Source organism: Pseudopipra pipra, chromosome 16, assembly GCF_036250125.1.
Source record: "Pseudopipra pipra isolate bDixPip1 chromosome 16, bDixPip1.hap1, whole genome shotgun sequence".
Lineage (NCBI taxonomy): Eukaryota > Metazoa > Chordata > Aves > Passeriformes > Pipridae > Pseudopipra > Pseudopipra pipra.
Genome location: NC_087564.1, coordinates 2,036,790 through 2,055,287, shown reverse-complemented (window position 1 = coordinate 2,055,287; position 18,498 = coordinate 2,036,790). Strand labels below are relative to the sequence as shown.

Here is an 18,498-nt window from a genome sequence, read left to right as displayed (position 1 = left end):
GATGTTGTTTTCCATATTACATTCCCATTAGGTGGGATCCAGATAATAGCTTTTACTTTTGCCAGGCTCGTAACTGAGATTTATGTCTGGGAGCAGCACAAGTGGGTTACTCTAGGAATTGTAGAATCCCAGAATAGTTTGGGATGGAAGGGACCTTAAAGCTCATCTTGTTCCACCCCCTTCCATGGGCAGGGACACCTTCCACTAGCCCAGGTTGCTCCAAGCCCTGTCCAACCTGGCCTTGGACACTTCCAGGGATCTAGGGGCAGCCACAGCTTCTCTGGGCAACCTGTGCCAGGGCCTCCCCACCCTCACAGGGATTAATTTCTTCCTAATATCCAGTCTTACCCTGTCCTGCCTTTAGGGAAGACAAAGCAGGAACTGCAGGTGAGAGCAGGGCAGGGACCTCACCAGCAAGGAGTGCTGTCCCACAGTCCCCAGACGAGGAGCAGGGCAGCTCCATTTGAGGGTGGCCAGTTGGGAAGTCTGTGGGAATGAGGTAGGTCCAAGATCAATGCCAGAAAGCCAACCCAGGGACAGGAGTGGGTCCAGGGACAGGACACGTGGTCAGCCAGTGCAGGGATGCCCCAGGGTGTCTGTAGGGATGAAACCAGTCAATGAAGGGTCAGTTCAGGTGAGTGAGGTGCCAGGCAGAGGTAGAGCTGCAGTGTAGCTTGACAAGGACCAAGGGAAATGTCTCAGCTGAAATGCAGAATCAGAATATGCTGAGTTGGAAGGGACCCACAAAGATCACAAGTCCAACTCCTGCCCCTGCACAGACACCCCAACAATCCCACTCTGTCCCTGAGAGTGTTGTCCAAACACTCCTTGAGCTCTGGCAGCCTTGGGGCTGTGCCCACTGCCCTGGGGAGCCTGGGCAGTGCCCAACCACCCTCTGGGGGAAGAACCTTTTCCTGAGACCCTGCCCTGACACAGCTCCAGCCATTCCCTGGCTGCTGTCCCTGGTCCCCCCACAGCAGAGCTCAGTCCCTGCCCCTCCTCTGCCCCTGCCCAGGCAGTTGGAACTGCACTGAGGTCTCCCCTCAGTCTCCTCTTCTCCAGCTGAACACACCAAGTGCCCTCAGTGTCCTCCCACGGCTTCAAATCAGGGCCCTTCCCCATCTTCCTTGCCCTCCTTTGGACACTCTCTAATGGCCTCACATCTTTCCTATACTATGGTGCCCCAAAGTGCCCCAGTGTTGAGGTGAGGCCGCCCCAGGGCCGAGCAGAGCGGGACAATCCCCTCCCTCCCCCAGCCTGGTGCCTGCTGTCCCAGGAGGACACGGCTGGCCCTCCTGACTGCCAGGGCTCTGTTGGCTCAGATTCAACTTGCCATTGACCAGGACCCCCAAGTCCCTTTCTGTGGCAGCTCCTGAGCAAAGGGGGAAGGGCCCAGCACCTTCACAGTGTTCCTTCCACAGCAGCCCCACATGACACACCTGAGCTGCTGTCAGCACTGGCCTCAAACCCAGGCAGCCAAACCCCTGCAGGGGGTGGTGCTCACGGCCCTGACACTTTTCCAGCTTTGGAATTCATCTAACAGGGAACAACTAGTATTTCGCTTGTGTTAAGCTCTTTTATTATTGGGACAAAGTGGGTGTTTTCAGCAGGGCTTCACCTTGGTTGTCTATTTATTGCTTTATCATGATACGGCAGAACAAGATAACGTCGTTTGAAAGCTATTAGGAACCATCTTGTAACCAGTCCCTTATAAACACTGTTTTATCTGCCTTGCACAGCCAAACTGTTTGGGAAATGAATGTGTTGACTCATTCTGAGGCATCTCATTTTTCTTGGCATACACAATCACTTTGGCCAACCTTGTATTAGTGATTATATTACCATAATCCTCATCTCCTTGCAGCTCAACCTTACAACTGGCTTACAAAACAAAAACATACAGGCACAACCAAGTCATTCTGCCTTAACAAATAGATTATGTGAATACTTTCCTTTCCAGCTTGTAAACACAGACTCTATAACCTTTCTGTCCAAATCAATAGGTTCTTTATGTTAATACAGCATTGACTCAGCTTACTGATGTCAGGTAGAATTCTCAACCACAAGATTTTCTACTTGAATTCCCACAGAATTAACACTCTACTGTGGTCAAAATCTTCCTGCCCTTTTTATGGCCTTGTTCTCTCTTTGATATCTCTTTGTGGGAAAATCTGTGACAAAATCTGTATTTACCATCAAGAGTGGTGCTGAAGTTCTGTATGTTTAGTAACTAGGAAAGTAAGGATTGATTTCCCAAACTTGTAGAAGTATTTTTAGTTCAATTGGTGGCCCTGTAAGTTATTTTTATTGAGGAGGTGCCTTGATCTGCACAGTTGTCAGTAAAATGCTTTTGATTCTTTACCTGCCTTACTAAAATAGGTGCCTCTATTGCTATTCTATGGGTGTTTTGATCTTTTTAAGGCAGTAGTGCTGACATCAACATTGGAAATTGCCCTTTTCTTGCATCTTTGGGTTGTTCAAGGACATTGTGGATCTCAGGATCCCAAACCAGCAGTTTACCAGCTGGACCACAGCACTTGGGCATCTCAGCAGCTCACATGACTGCACTTAGGTGATGTCCTAAGCAATATTTAAAAATATACCCTTTTTATTGCTGAGTGGAAAATGCATAAAGGAAAAGGACTGTAAGAAACTGAAATTAATGTCTCAGTATAAAGAATGTACAAAGGGCTGATGAACCAGTTATGAAGGAATAGGTTTTATGCCACTGCTGTATAGAAATGCCAGTTCATCCCCCAAAATGTGTTGCAATACCCAGATTTAGAGAGGGTGAGGAAATCTATTAAATCCCATTACTGCTGTAATGGGTTTGTGACACAGTAGTTTAATTTTTCTATATCTGTATTACTTCAAAACTGATCCTGGTTGTATAAATCACCTGTGACCAGATGTTTTCATTGACACTGAACCAAAGCTACGTTTGCACAAGTGTGAAAGTAATTAAAACAGCATTTAGCACGTACTGTTACTTTAATATAGATTATAAAAAGCTGTTCATTGTAAATATCGCCAAATATTTCCTACTCTAAATTATCAGGCATCAGAGCTGAGTTTGGTTTGTGCTTGGCTCCCAGTTTTCTCCCTCCTGGCCTGTCACCAGAGTTGTGGCCACAGTGCTGTGCCCAACAGCCAGCAGATGGCCCCTGAATTCCTCCTTTTCCTTACAGCAAGCTACTTAATGAGTTCCTGAAACAAGATTAAAATCTCTTGTACTTAATGAACCTGCTGCCTCGACTCGAGAAATGCTTAAAAATAAACTAAGGCAATTAGAGATGGAGTTAAAGTTAGCATGCAGAGACAGGAGGCCAAGATTCCTGTTTGTGCCACTAGTCCAGCACAGAGGATTCGGAGTAAGGTGGAAGTTCCCAAGAAAATGTTTTTCCAGCATGTTAGCTGACACAGAGCCTGTGTCTCTGGCCTCCTCTTCATCTACCCACTTGGTCCAGGGAAAGGAAAGGGGGTAGGATTTCCTGGCACAGAGCTTCATCCTTCTCTGGGTGGATGTGGCTGGTTCTGGTGTCTTTGGCTGCACAAGCCAGAGGGTTGAGGCTCGGGATGGCATGGATCTAGCCTAAGGATTTGCCTTTATAAGCAAAGCAGAGGATCTAGGCCTTACATGTCTGTGTTATAAACAACTCCCTCTGCACAGGCGGAGCTTGCTCTCCATGTTCCCTGAATCAGGACTGTTATGGAATGTGTGCTGGGCACTCTTAGGGCAGGCTGTACTTAACATCCTGGTGTGCTTTACATCACTAGTTCTGCTCACACAGCCAGAGCAGGTCAAAGTGCCATACAGAAGTGCTGCTTTGCTAACCTGGTGACTGCTTTAATAGGTTTTTCAGCCAAATGTTTGTATAAATGCCCAGAATCAGGAAACTCTCCTGTCCTGAATGCAACAGGAGCACTCAAAAGCCATGGAGAACCTTGGATGTGAACTGCTGCCTGAAGTCCCAGTCTGGTGGTTCACAGGGGCTCCTACTTTTGGGCACTGCACTTTCCAGCTGTGGAACCAATTGAACAGTCAGGTCTTTACAAAGCAGTGAGTGCTTCCAGTGCTGTTTCTCTGATTGGAGTTGGAAGACGCCCCAGGATAATGGGGAATATTTAATCCTTTATATTTCTCGGCATATCTTGGAAATGATTAAAATTAGTTTAGGCTTATTCTTCAATATACTTATGCATGATCTTGACAGATGGGAACATTGGTTGCTGTTGCTTAAGGGAAAGGTTAATATAAGTATGAAGAATTTAGTTTCCAGGATTACATGCATGAACTTGCTGCCAGTAGAGGTCCTGAATACTCCTCCTTTCACATTAGGAGGATGCTCAGATTAAACTTGAAGAGAAGACAATAATGTAAAACATCCATGGGCTAAATTCTAATCCTGATTTAGAAGTAGGCAGGAGAATGCAAAACCATTTCTGTGCTTTTTGTCTTACCAGGTCTTGCTCTTTGACAGGCCCTGTGTTTGTTGGCAGAAGGAGTAGCTGCCCTGAGTTTGCAATGTGTATGAACAAGTGCCAGTCACTGTAATTATACAGAGAAATACTTTCTGCCATGAATCTCTCTCTTGGAATCAAAATAGAATTCACAACTCCTGGCCTTACCTCAGGGCTGTGATCATTGATGCTATTTGTAGATGAAAGGAGGCTGATTCTGCCCCTCTGTTTCTCAAAGGGTATGTACAGACTTGCCTGACACACCACACTGCTGTTAAAGAACCTGTATAATTTGAGCTGGATTCCTGCTTTTCCTCATGCCTTCTTGTTTAGCATTGACTTAAGATGGGCTCGTGTTCCAAATCTTAGCACACTGGGGGGTAAGCTTGGTCACAACTTGTAAACACATTATTACCCAAATACTCATTACAGAGCATTATTCTCAGTGGCAGGGAATGGAATTCAGGGCTTTATCTGAGGTTATGAAGTGGAAGAATCATGCAGTTACTTTTCTTTTGCAAACACTGAGCTCAGTCCAGCTCTTGTGCCAACCTGCAGTTCCCACAGGCTTCAGGGGACACTGTAAGCACTTAGCACTTCTCAGGATCACAAACCCTAAATTCACAGGTCTGAGGGGTTACCTGAAGGGTATTTTGTAGCTGGAGGGAAGCTCACAGAGCCTGGGACAAGCTGGACACAGTCCATTTAAACTGGAAGCTGACAGGCTGAAAAACAAGGCACTTTAGCTCTGCTGTCACTTCCTGATAAAGCAGCTGAGCATAATTTCCTTCCCCACACCCCCGATTTTCCTTTATTTCTGTGGGGATTTCCATAGAGTATCAGGGGAAATACATGAAAAGATAAATAAATGGGAAGACTGCAAAAAAAAATGAGGCATTACCCAAGTTGGTAAGTATATGTTGGGTCATAGAACCAATCACAGAATGGTTTGGGTTGGAGAGGACCTTAGAGATCACCTCATTCCAACCCTCTGCCATGGGCAGGGAACAGGGAATCTCTTGGAGTACCAAACCAGAGCCATTTCAGTTGGATTTCAAGCCAGCTTGGAGCATGTGCCAAATCCCAGCCTAGATTTCGGGTGGCTGAGGACCAATTCCATGCTCTGTCACAGCATTTCTGAGTGACCATGGACACTTCCCTTCTCTGCTAGAAATTGTGGCATATTTTATTTGGGAGGCAGTTTGGAATCATTTGAAGAACAATATTGTGGAAGATGCAGACAAGATATTGCTGTTTGGGTTTTAGAGGCCGTGACACTGTTTCGTGAGTGTAAAGAAAGAGAACAGATATGACTTTTGAAAGTTTGTTGATAATCATACACTCCTCCTCTTCAGTGTGCTTTACAGGCTTTTGATAATTAATCCAGCTAGACAAGGGACTAGGAGAAGGGAATATTATCCTCACTTTGCAGTTCCACAGAGAAATACTTCATGCCAGAGCTGAGCACAAGACTGGGAATCAGGATCTTGTGCTCACATGAAATGTGCAAGTAATTAAACGTCCTTTACTCATTTCAGCTGCTTCTCATTAACCAGGAGTATAAACTCATTAGAGGAGGAACTTTTTGTTACATGTGCTCAGAACACTGGCACAATGAGGCTGTGAATTCTTCTGAGCCTCTCCAAGTATTACTGGAGTGTAAACACCAATCATGGAAAAGGCACTTCTCATTTTTAATGATTGTGTCTCAGAAAGCAAACAGTGTTCAGTGCTACTTTGATTTAAATTTTAGTGCAGTTTTCAGGCCTTTGTTTACCTGAGTTGAGCCTTTGTCAGGAAATCTTTGCACTTCTAAAAAATAAAGAAGAAATTGTATGTAAAAAAAAAAAAACAGCTGTTTGTTACCAGTTATTTGAGGGGTTTTTAGCTGAATTCAAACTTGTTGAGTTTTAGCCAAAAATACTCTGTGCCTGTGTGATCCTGATCCATAGTATGGGCCAGATCCTGACCTCCCATGGAAGAGGGTTTATGCATATCTTTGATAGCACAGATGAGTTGTTAACTCCAGGGAAGCAGCTCAGAATTCCCTTGTGTGGCACAGTGGAATTCACATCTCCCTGTTGCCTTTGGTTGTGCTGAGAGGGTTTACAGAGAGGATGAAGAGGGATTTTTGTTGCAGTGTTGTGGTGGCAATAAAACTACTTCAGGGTTGCCCATGCTCAGCTGGCAGCAACACAAAAGGTGTGCCCAGTGGATTCTGCTGTCCTTGGTTCCTGTGGCAGGCAGAGCTCAGCTCCTCCCATGTCTCACTGCACTCCTGAGTTCAGGAATCTCTGGTGACACGCCAGTGTTTCTCTTTGTCACTTGCCCTCTGTGCTCCAGCAGAGACACTCCCTGGCTTAGCACACTCGTGCTGCCAGAGATGGAGAAGTGGCTTCTTCTGAACCAGGAGAAGTTTTATTCTTCATGCCCAAGACTAAGAATAATTGCCCAGAACAAAAAGATAACTTTCAGCCAAGAAATTTTCTCTATTATTATATTTTTAACTTCAACTCACATGATCTGTAATGCCCTGAATTGAAAACTAGAGAGATCAGAGCAAATAATGCTCCATTACACAGCTCTTTGAATTCCTGCAATCCTACTTGGGCAGAGTTATCTGCTTTGGAGGATCAGAACTCCTCCATTTGAGCAATCTGAGGCACAGTTCACATCAGAAATTTCCATAACATCTTGCCAATGTGGTGTTTTTCAGATCCACGACCTCAGCATGTCTGATACTCAGAAAGCCAGTGGTGCTATAGAGAGCAAATTCAGTACAAAAATGCATTTACAGAAAGACTATTCAGACCATTAACATCAATTGTACTCTCTTCTTTGTCATTAAAAGTTACCTTCCTAATTAGTGTGTTCTGCCAGTTGCATGCAGGAAATGCAGATACTCTGCTGTTCTTACCCATTGCTTCCACTTTGCAATGATAAAGCAGTTCTTTGATTGGTTTCAGGGTTTATTCCGTGCTTTAATGTGGAATTTCAAATAATCTAACAGATGGCATTGTCATCATTTCTCCTTCCCCACAGAATGAAAATGAACAAACACTTGACATTTCCAATATGTCTTCATCTAATGCGAGAATTTTTAGAAGCCATGGAAGAGCGATATCTGCTTTGCCTTAGGTGGCCAGAATTGTTAAATGTGTCCTAAAAATCCTGCAGGAAAAATAGGTATATAAGAACAGAATCAACATGGTTGTGTCATATTACCAGCTCTGCCCATAACAAAGCAGGAACGTGCAATGCCCAAGCTGCTGCAGCTGGAGAATGAGTGTGGAATGTTCATTAGAGAAATTAGCTCGAGCTGCTACAGTGCTTAGAAATCAGCTCACATTTACAAACCTCCAGCAGATGCATCCTTTGGCAAAAGATCCTGCAGGCAGTGATTTGCCATTCATCAAGGATTGCCTCTTAAATTTGGGATCCAGGCGAGGGTGCAGATGACACAGAAGGATAAATTTAGAGATGGCTGAAAACAATTATTTTGATTAAGTCTCCAGCCAATGAGAGTAAGAGTCTTCCTATTCCTCCCCTTCCCCCTCACTCACCCCCCTCTGACAAAGGAGGAGGAGATTGTGTGAGTATAACTTATCTCCATTTTCCATGTGGTGGATGTTTGGATGTAGGTCTTTCTGCTGCAGACTCTGCTCAGTGTAGTAGGGAGTGTATTTTATGGGATATGATGCTTGGCTTCTGTGTTAGCATCACTTAGTGTTGGAAAAGGAGCTGGAAGGGGAATATGCAAGTTTTCTTTACCTGAAAAGGAGAGACTATGCCTGTTAAAATAAAAAAAAATGGTTTCTTCTTGACCTCTCCTGCCTCTGGGGCAAGCCCTCAGACTGGGTGAGTTGGTTCTTGTGGGAAATCTTTGTGAAGTTGTCACCAAGCTCCCCTGGCTCCTGAGCTGCTCCTCGGTCATTCCAGCCTCTCACAGCTTTGATAATATTTTCCCTTCTTAGGAGCTCTTTGTCCAAAGGCAATGCCCGCTGTTCTTTTTAAAAAAAATCAACAAAGGCATCATTTAACCAATTTGAGCTATTTTATTGGAAACAAAATGATGTTTGTCTGGCTGGAAAACTTGTGTCCACTAAGTTTTGGCTTGCTGTGATTGTAGATCTCTGGGTTTTGTTTTAAAAATTATAATAATATGGAGATAAAATGCTACTTTAAAAAAATGATTGTCTGTACAGGGGTCTTCACATTTTGAGTTTTTCTGAATAGTAGTTTCCTTTGGGGTTATTGCAGACTAGTTGGGGTCAGAAGGGACCTTAAAGCTCATCTCATTCTACCCCCTGCCATGGGCAGGGACACCTTCCGCTAGCCCAGGTTGCTCCAAGCCCTGTCCAGCCTGGCCTTGGACACTTCCAGGGATGGGGCAGCCACAGCTTCTCAGAGAAATCCATTCCAGGGCCTCACCACCCTTAATTTCTTCCTAATACTTAATCTCCCCCTGACCTCCTTCAGCCTGAGGCCATTGTGCCTCTATGTGTGTAAGTTCAATGCCACTGGAGCTGAAGGCTGAAGTGTGTGATTACCCTTAAGTTATCTTGCAATTCCTTTTTCATCATTTCATTTCCACGTGGATTTGAAGAGGTTCCTCCTCCCCTGCTTGGTGTAGTTACTGCTCCTACTTGCACTGTTATAGCAGGGTGGAAAAAAAAAAAAAAGGCCAGAGCTGAGAGTGGTTGGAAAACTGAGCTGAAGAGCTGCAACTTTTAACACCATAAACTATAATTGCAAAATAAAATAGCAAGTGTGTGGAAAAAGGAAATTTTATCTTATTTACTCTCTGGTAATTGTTGGCCCTTCACTACAGTCAGCTGCCTGTCTCTGATTGACAGCACAATTCCAGCCAGAGAAGCCAAAAATATCCCAGCATTTGAGTAATTTTAATCTTTTTATAGCCTAATACTGTCACAAATAAAAGCCAGTGGAACAAGTAGGCAAATGAAACTCTCTTCATAGGTAAACTGGGTAAATTGGGCAGTGCTGTGGGAAGATAAACCCAGAAAGCACTGAATCTTACTTCAGCAATTTGTGCCCAGAATTAAACAGGATTTGTTCCTTTTTTTTGTTCATTAGACTTAATATTTCTGGTATTGGTTGATTCTACACCTAGATTCTTGCTGGGGTGAGGAGACTGGCAGAGGAAGGAGAGGGAACGACCAGACTTGCTCAATACCTCACTCAGAAGGAACCTCAATAACTAAATTTCTTACCTGATCTTTGTCAGAAAACCTATTGAGCCCTCCCCTGCTGCTGAGCTAAGCAAATTTGGAATAATTGGAAATTTCCTGCTGGAACATTAGTAGTAAATAGTGTTTTTAGCATTAGCTCTTGAGTTACCTCCTCTTATTTATCCCCACACCCTTGAGAGATGAAAAAAGAATCAATTCTCCAATACAGAGTAGAGAAGGTCATATTTTCTTGATGATCTCCAGGTTCCTCTTCCTCAGAGGAAGTGGGGTGAAAGCCTTGAGGAATTCTGCTGGCTCCCCAGGAATAGTAGCATTAGTAATGTTATTCTGCAGCATCAGACACTTTGGTGTGACTGTTTTTCCTTTATTACTAATTGCAGTTTTTGTTTGGTACTTGTAGGCAGTGCTGAGCCTGTGGCAGATGTTTTGACAGCAAAACACTGGGTGACACAGTAGATCTGCCTGGGATTTTTATTAGTTTTTTGGGTTTTGAACTATTTTAAGCAGCTGTCTGATTTGAGGACCAACACACAAGTCAAGCTCCATTAACTTGTGAAGTGGATTAGTCATTATACACCTTTGTGGACGTTTTAATTCAGAATTAAAGTGGCTTTAATTGGATTTAGCTTACTTTGCTTTCAAAGTAAATTCAGGTAAATCAAATTAAGGTTAATTCAGTGTAAAGGAGTGGGCAGACATCCTCATTATTTGCTACAGGAAGCAACTGAAAACATGAGACCAGGCTGGATGGAGCCTGGAGCAACCTGGTCTAGGGGAAGTTGTCCCTGCCCGTGGCAGGGGGTGGAATGAGATGAGCTTTAAGGACCCTTCCAACCCAAACCATTCCATGATTTTATAATCATAAATGTTGAGGAGCAGTACTCTTCAGTGGACTGGAGAATCTTTGTGATTTTAGAGACTAGCTTCTTAATTTACCAAAGAAATGTCAGGAGCAACAAATTGAACATAGATAGGAAGAACAAGCTGTAGCTGCTGCATCTTTGGAAGGACAAAAAACTGTAAGTCTACAATTCAAGCTTTAAGTTGGTTCTTGAACAGATCTCTTAGAGGAGTGGGAATTTGCATCCTAAATAACCAAGTATCAATACTAAAGTGAAGAAAGAAGGTGAGTTCACTTAAATGGGACATCATCTATGAAATGAGGAATGGTAGGTGAAGCAGAAAATTATGAGTTTTCACACTATCAGGCTTATTTGAAGGCTTTTCAGGGATTAAAAGAAAAAAAAAAAGAAAAGCCAAAACCCTGAATCTTAAAGAATACAGAATAAATTCAATCCTACTTTTCCAGCTGTGACCGCGGAACCTTCCATTCACCAAGCAGTGTGCTACTGAATGAAGAGCCAGGTGACAGCTGCCCAAGAAAAACCAAAGTGCTCAAGGAGGTGTCACTGATAGAATGACCTGGCTTTTGTGGCTCTTTGATAAATGCTCTTTGGGTATTAATTGCCTCTCCTGTGACGGCAGCAAATGTAATTAATTCTCGATGATGAAACAGTTCCAGTAATCCAAATTACTTCCATTTTAATACTTTTTTTTTTTTTGACAGGAAGCATCTTATTTGCCAGCTATTGACACATTGCCTGGCCCACAGAGTGTGAAGAATGAGGTGCTGCTGATGACTGTTAGGCTGACAAGCTGTGGCCAAGTGGCCACAGATCAGTGTGAAGGGCAGGTGCCTGACAAGGTGCTGGGAGCAGCCAACATCTACCAGGCCCTCGTGACGTGGCTGCTCTCTCTGGTGAGTACATGCAGTGCCAGGGCACAAAAGGTTCTGGGTGATGAAGGCTGTGTTTTGACCTCCAGTGAATATATAATCACTCTTGAAATCTCCTCTCTTTACAACAGCTACAAAACAGTGGCTGAACAACGGGGAAATTATGTTCTAATTCACCTTAGAGTCAGTAAATAAAAGTCTCTTGAAGTCAGTGGGAGTTGCATTGTGTCTGTAGTTCATGAAGAAGTAAAAAATTGTTGGGCCAGACTCACAATCGTTAAAAGTGGCTGCTGGAAGTGTTTGACTTTTGTCCTTGGCAAAAGAAGCTGATGGATACAGGTGCCTGTTTCTAACCACTTATTCTAGATAAGAATAGATCCTTTCTGGTAGTCGAGAGGGCTGTAAACAAGTGGGGGACTACTTCATCTTAATTGTCCTTTGGTTCATGTGGTTTTCTCCTCTAAAAAGCCCCCTCTTCCTCTCTCCTTCCTCATCCAACCCCTAGGAAAATAGGCAATGTGTATTTTCCCTCCCCACCCTGCATTCTGGCCTTGTTCTTTTCCCTGGGATACCAATACTGATCCATGCAGTCAAGGTAGATTTCACCCTGAGCAGCCAGCCTGCACCAGGCTTTTAAATCACTTAAACTCCACTTAAACAGAATTAATTGTTAATGATGTTCATGCTTCCATTAAAACATTGCTAACATTCTTTAGTGTTAGTTCAGTGCTAATGAAAATCACCACTGGAACAGCCCCAGAGCCTGGATCTTCTGTTCAGAGACTGGTTAGCTCATGACCAGCTGCAGTGTGAGCTTGCTTCCCCTGTGTTATTCCCCTTAAAAAACCCAGAACTCTGAGGTGTAGTAGCTCTCTCCAAGCCTCAAAGGATATCTCAGCTTCCAGGGCTCAGTGTCACTCTGCTGAGTGTCAGGTCACATACTGAGATGGACTTTGTGCCAAAGACAAATGGGGGTTAAATCCATCAATTTATTGCACACAGATTCTCAAACAGCTGTGGCATAGTAATGGAAAATTCTGTATTTCTTTCATTGGAAGAATTGAAAATGTTGGGGTTTTTTTAGACCAAATTCTTATCTGGTAATCTATGTAATTCCACTGATTCCTTGGCTTGTGTAAATCAGCATATTGATTGATTTCATTGGAGATGTGCTGGTTGGTGCCAGTTGAGAGCATCCTCCAGGTGAAAACATTCCCCAGTGGCAGAGCTGCTGCAGAATTTCCCATGTGAAACCAGTGCTCAGAGCACTCAAGGGCTGGGTACTGGTGTTGTGAGTGATCCAGCTGACCTGGACAATCCACCCAGGTACTGTGTTGAGAACATATTTCTAAAGGCCTTTATCTCACTGTAAATAGTTTGGGCTTATATGTGCAGTAAATAGCAGAGCTGATAATCTATCTACAGACTGTGGTGGTGGTATAAAGTGAGAGAACAACACTTATCCACCAGAAGGAATTCCAGTCCTGTAGCTCAAACTTGCCTGTCTCTTCATCCAGAGTGTGTTCTGGTTCAGGAATCTCTGCCTCGCAGGGCTGCTCTTCCCTTCTCCTGGCTTTGCTGATTCCCTGTGCCTGGCTTTCCCATGGCTTTCTGCCCTCTTTCACCTGCTTTGCAGGTGCTCCAGTGCCTCCATACTCTGTTTCAGGTGTCGCTCCTAATTATAGGTTATTTTTCTAACCTATAATAAAGTTTTTCGTGTATTCTGCATGTTAAAGTGTATCATGTTTCTTCTGACTTTGAGCAGCCTGAAGAGCCAAGGAGTGGTCTCTCCTACTGGAACCCTGTCTCTGTGGTATTTACAATAATCAGTTATGTCCAGGGTTCATCTTGGGATTGGCAGAAGTCACTTCTTAGCCTGTTTTGTTTAAATCAGATGTGTATAATGGAAAATAAGATATTTGCCTCCCACACACGTGTGCACAAAAAAATCCATCAAAAAGAACTCACCTCGGTCAAACTGAAAGGGGATTCAGTGGATGGGGATTGATGGGGTTTGGGCTATTAGTGAACACCAATGGGGAAAAGAAAGGCTTATTAGGGAAGCCTCCATTAGCTACTTGGAATTATATCATCACTTTGCATTGATTTTTGAACTGGGACTGATCTCCTTATCATTGATGAAGGCACTCATGGTGCTGCTCTGGCAGGAATGTTCCGAGCAGCATTGCCAGGGACTCTGTTCTCACTCCTTGCTGGACTAGGGAAATAATGTGCATTTTTGCTGTCACATAGTGAAAAATGCACATGTTATTTAATTTGGTCTTGATTGATTTTTCTACTGGCTAAACCACAGCTAATCTACTAATCAAGCTAGAGTGCTCCCTGGATTGTTGTATGTTGGGGGGCTCTACTCAAAAGCAACAGAAAAAGATAAAGGGTTTTTTTTTCAGTCCATCTAAAAGTCAAATTCTGTTCCAATGGATTTACAGGTGCCTCCTTTGAAAAGGAACAATGGCCCCAAAGCTCCGTTTGAGGTGGTGGGGCTGCAGCAGGCCTGGAGGGAGGAAGGCTTGGCCCTCTGGGCTGGTCTGATCCCAGCAGATGAGTCTTCAGCCCAGAGCTGCCCCAGGACCCACGAGACACAAGTGAGTAGCAGCATTTACACCTGCTGGTTGTGCACAGCAGCCATAGCAGGTACCAGTGTTCTTGACTAGCACCAGCCCTGCATATGCCAGTTTGAGCTCAAATTTCAGCAAGGCAGGAGAGAGCAGCATAAGTGCTGCTCTAAATTGGAGTGGGGGACCAGCCCAGTACTGTGGGAACTGAAAGATTGCTTACAGCTAATTGCCAGCCCCAGCTGTCCTCAGTGCTGCTGAATTTAGTTTTTGTGCAGACAAGAAACCAGCTCTCTATGGCATAATTTTTTCTCTATTGCTCATTAGCTGTAACCTCACACTGCAGAAATTTAACTGGCTTCAGAGGAGACACATCTTTGGGACATATAATGGTTTTTCCTCTTGTACTTTAACCATGTGAAGAGTGTGGCATAGGAGAGGGAATACTGTCTTGCTGTTTGGCCCCCAGGAATCAGGGCCTAGAAGCACGACCTGAGACTCTGTTCCCTCAAGTCTGGAAGACAACAGGGCCTGTATTGTGCAATAAAACACCAAGCTGGAAGGTCTTGCACACAAACACATGCAGGTGGCACATGCAATATAGGGCATGATATGAATCTGTGTCCTGAGCACAGCAGAGCTACATAACAGCAGCTGTGGGCTGTGGTTTGTTGGTTCTGTCTTTTCATGGAGCTGATACAATACAGGTTGGAATTCTGAGCATCTTGTTCCTATTTCTTTTTTGGAGACAGTTTTTTAGGTGTTATTGCTACTCTTGCCTGGTATAAATACCTATCCTACCTATGGAGTGTAGCTGACTCTTACTGGAAAGTGTACCCAGGTATATCTGGGGAGCAACAATCTGTGTGTACCCCAGATCTCCTGAGAACCACTTGCTTGAACAACTGTCCTATCACTGAGTATCCTTTGAGGTGCTGCCCTGTGCTCTGCTGAGGCTGCTGAGTTCCTCTCAAGGGGCTCAAAGCAATACTTGTGGCTTTAGTGAGCCAACAGTGGGATTTCTACTCTATTTTTGCCTGTTACACCCCAGTCACGTTAACAGATATACCCCCAGGTATCTGGATTATACCTGCTGGACACACTGTGTGAAGTTTAAATGGAATAGAAGATGTAAACAAGTTTTAAAAGCTCAATTAACTTCCCATACTCAGCTGCAAGAGTTCTTCCCTTGCCTGTGAGCAGCAAAGGTTGAATTTCCCATGATGTATCATAAAGCCTGGAGTTTGACAGCTGTGGCTCCAGTACTTCTGCAAGTAAATGATTGATGCTGGCACCAAAATGTCATGAATAAAACAACTGCCAAAAAACTCCCAAAACAATAAGCATTAGTGTTTGGACAGAAGTGCCCATGGGCAGAGGCTGATGAGAGCAGGCAGTCTGCTGGACTGGACAAAGGTTTAATGCTGATTTCAGTCTCAGGCAACTGAATTCAAGATGTTTCCTCTATGGAGCAAAGCAAATGGAGGAACAGAGACTGACCTGCCTGCTTGCCTGGTTGCTCCCTGCTGGTTTCAGGTGAGGGGTTGGGCAAAGCAGCAAAATTATTGAGCACTGTGTACGTTCAAAATATGAACAATGATACACAATTGAATGAACTTTTGGACTCAGGCTGCTCTGAGCATTTGGTTGGAGCTGGGGAGGGTTGAATCACAAGTTAGTGGAACAAGCTGTACAGTTCCTCCAGTCCATGTCATACAATCGTGGTATGTTTAGGTTGGAAGGAGTCTTTTTGAGGCCATTGAGTCCAAACCTCTGCCAAGGGCAGGGACACCTTCCACTAGCCCAGGTTGCTCCAAGCCCTGTCCAACCTGGCCTTGAACACTTCCAGGGCTGGGGCAGCCACAGCTTCTCTGGGCAACCTGTGCCAGGGCCTCACCACCCTCATCATAAAAAACTCACAGAACCACAGAATGTGTGAGTTGGAAGGGACCCACAAGGATCATCGTGTCCAACCCTTGGCCCTGCACAGAACCAAATGTTCCTTGAGCTCTGTCAACCCTGGTCAACCACCAACCCAACCTCCCTTTGGGGGAAGAACCCCTTTCTAATATCCAGCCTAAACCTCCCCTGCCACAACTTCAGGCCATTCCCTTGGGTCCTGTCAGTGGCCACCTCAGCTGTGACCTGGAGGTATTGGGACAGTTCCCTCAGGCAGGGCTGTGGGTGTAACACAGTTTCCTCTTGTTAGAGGCTCTACCTTTGTGGTTCCACTGACTTTTGTTAATTTTGCTTTTCTGAGGCATTTGTAAAGCTGCTGCTTTCCCCAACAGAGATCTAAGCTGGTAGGAACAACACAAGTCCAAATGTCAGCCACAGCAGAGACAAGAAAAATAACAGCAAGTGGTCCTGTCTTTCTGTTCCTTCCCTTGGGCAGCTTCAGCTACAGTTGGAGAGAAATGGGGTGGATTTTGTTCCTTACACTTAAGTCCTCAGTCTCTCACTGTACTGTTAATGTGGAGGGATTTAATGGTTGAGTAACAAAATTCTGTTGGGGCACTTACTGGCTCTTGTTCCAGTTGTCTCCTATGGGCACAAAGAGAACCACTCATGAGGGCTTACCTTCAAACTGTGACTGGCTTTCCAGGTGCTTTTGTTGCATCTGTTTGCCATAGGAATGTATGCAAATGAGACATACCTAGTATATGCAAATGTTTAATATTATGACAAATTGATATTTTAATGTTCTTAACATGGAGAGGCCAGAGTCCATTTTCAACCCCCAAAAGGGGGCTCTGAGCCATCAACTTCTTATTTACTGTCATCTGTGTATCTTCTATTATTTATCACATTTTATTTCCCCATCCACAGTTATAAAAGGAAGAATAATAGTGGTCTCTCCAGGCAAAAGCTCCTGTTCTCAGCAGATCAATAAGCCTTTTGGCTTATTCAACTAGGGTGACATCTATTCCTATATCCAGTAGTTCTGTTTCTTCCCATTTTTGTTGGTTTTTTGGGTTTTAGTTTGGGGTATTTTTATTCTGTCCTTCCCCAAATAGCTAATAAAAACGAGGCAGATTTGAACATCCCTGCATGGTTTTGGTTTCTTATTAGCAGAACAAATGCTTAAATACAGACCTCTTGTAATCCCTGCTTGCTGATAGACAAGCTGCAGTTCCAAGCATGTCTGATGGGAATTAGATTTGTAAAGCCTCTGCTTTCTAAGAATCTTCCAGGCATTCCCAATTAGGCACGCTGGCACTGTGCAGAGCTCTGTGGCTCCTGTCTGTCACTTCATCTTCTGGTGGCTCAGAACAGCTCACAGTCATTAGATTTGGGGTTTTTCTGCAGACCTTTCTTCCTTGGGCTCCACTTCCTGTGTGCAGTAATCAAAGACTCATAAAATATTCTGAGCTGGATGGGACCCACAAACACCATGAGTCCAGCTCCTGGCCCTGCACAGGACCATCCCCAGGAGTCACACCATGTGCCTGAGAATGTGGTCCAAATGCTCCTGGAGCTCTGGCAGCCTTGGGGCTGTGCCCAGTGCCCTGGGGAGCCTGTTCAGTGCCCAACCACCCTCTGGGGGAAGAACCTTTTCCTAATGTCCAGCCTAACCCTGCCCTGACACAACTCCAGGGTCCTGTCCCTGGACACAGGGAGCAGAGATCAGAGCTGTCCCTCCACTGCCCCTCTTGAGGAAGCTGCAGACCCTGATGGGGTCTCCTCCAGCTGAGCAGACCAAGTGCCCTCAGCCACTCCTCAGACCCTTCCCTATCCTTGTGTCCCTCCTTTGGACACTCTCCCATCGCTTTAGATCCTTCTGATATTGTGACCCCCAGCACTCAAGGTGAGGTTGCCCCAGCTCAGAGAAGGACGGAACCATCACTTCCTTTCAATAGCTGGTGAAAGAAGATGCTTTGCATAATTGTTGTCTGTTTATTTCTAATTAGGTCTCATTGAGGTCATCAGTTTTGTTCTCTGAAAGTTCTGCTAATTAAGAACCAACCTGAAGAACAATGAGGCTTAGAGGGGAGGTTAAATGATGGAAAACTGTAATTTAGCAGTGGGGTATTCAGTGTCAGTGTATTAATATTAGTCTCAGTCTTAAAAAAAAATCATGGAATGGTTTGGATTGGAAGAGACCTTAAAGCTCATCTTTTTTCACCCCTTGCCATCGTCAGGGACACCTTCCACTTGACCAGGTTGCTCCAAGCCCCATCCAACCTGGCCTTGGGCCAGGGATGGCATGTTAATATATTCATTCATATCCCTATGAAACCCTTTGAAAATAAATGTTTCATTGTACTGGGCTGTTTTATGGTCCTGTTTATGGCATTTTCTCCCTCTGTAAGTGTGGTGTACTCTGCCTTGGAGTAGTATTTGTGAGCTGATGGATGTCATGAGCAGGGTGTGATGGTTTGGGAGGCTGTGGGGTGTTATGTTAGGGATTTGGTTTGCAGAATCTGAAGTGCAACTGTGTGGAACTGGATTCTGGGATGGCTGCAGACAAAGAAGGAGCTGTTCCAGGTGCAAGGTACAGAGAGAGAGCTCC

General features: G+C 44.5%; 1 protein-coding gene across 8 annotated transcripts in view; it reads left to right on the top strand.

Annotated features, from left to right (window-relative positions):
- DNAAF8 (dynein axonemal assembly factor 8) overlaps positions 1–18,498 on the top strand; it is a 92,678-nt gene that overhangs the window by 19,000 nt on the left and 55,180 nt on the right. For all 8 annotated transcript variants that reach the window (XM_064672569.1, XM_064672574.1, XM_064672572.1 and 5 more), the window contains exons 11-12: positions 11,242–11,433; positions 13,860–14,015. In XM_064672569.1, the coding sequence (XP_064528639.1) occupies positions 11,242–11,433; positions 13,860–14,015 (348 nt within the window). The remainder of the gene's footprint in view (positions 1–11,241; positions 11,434–13,859; positions 14,016–18,498) is intronic.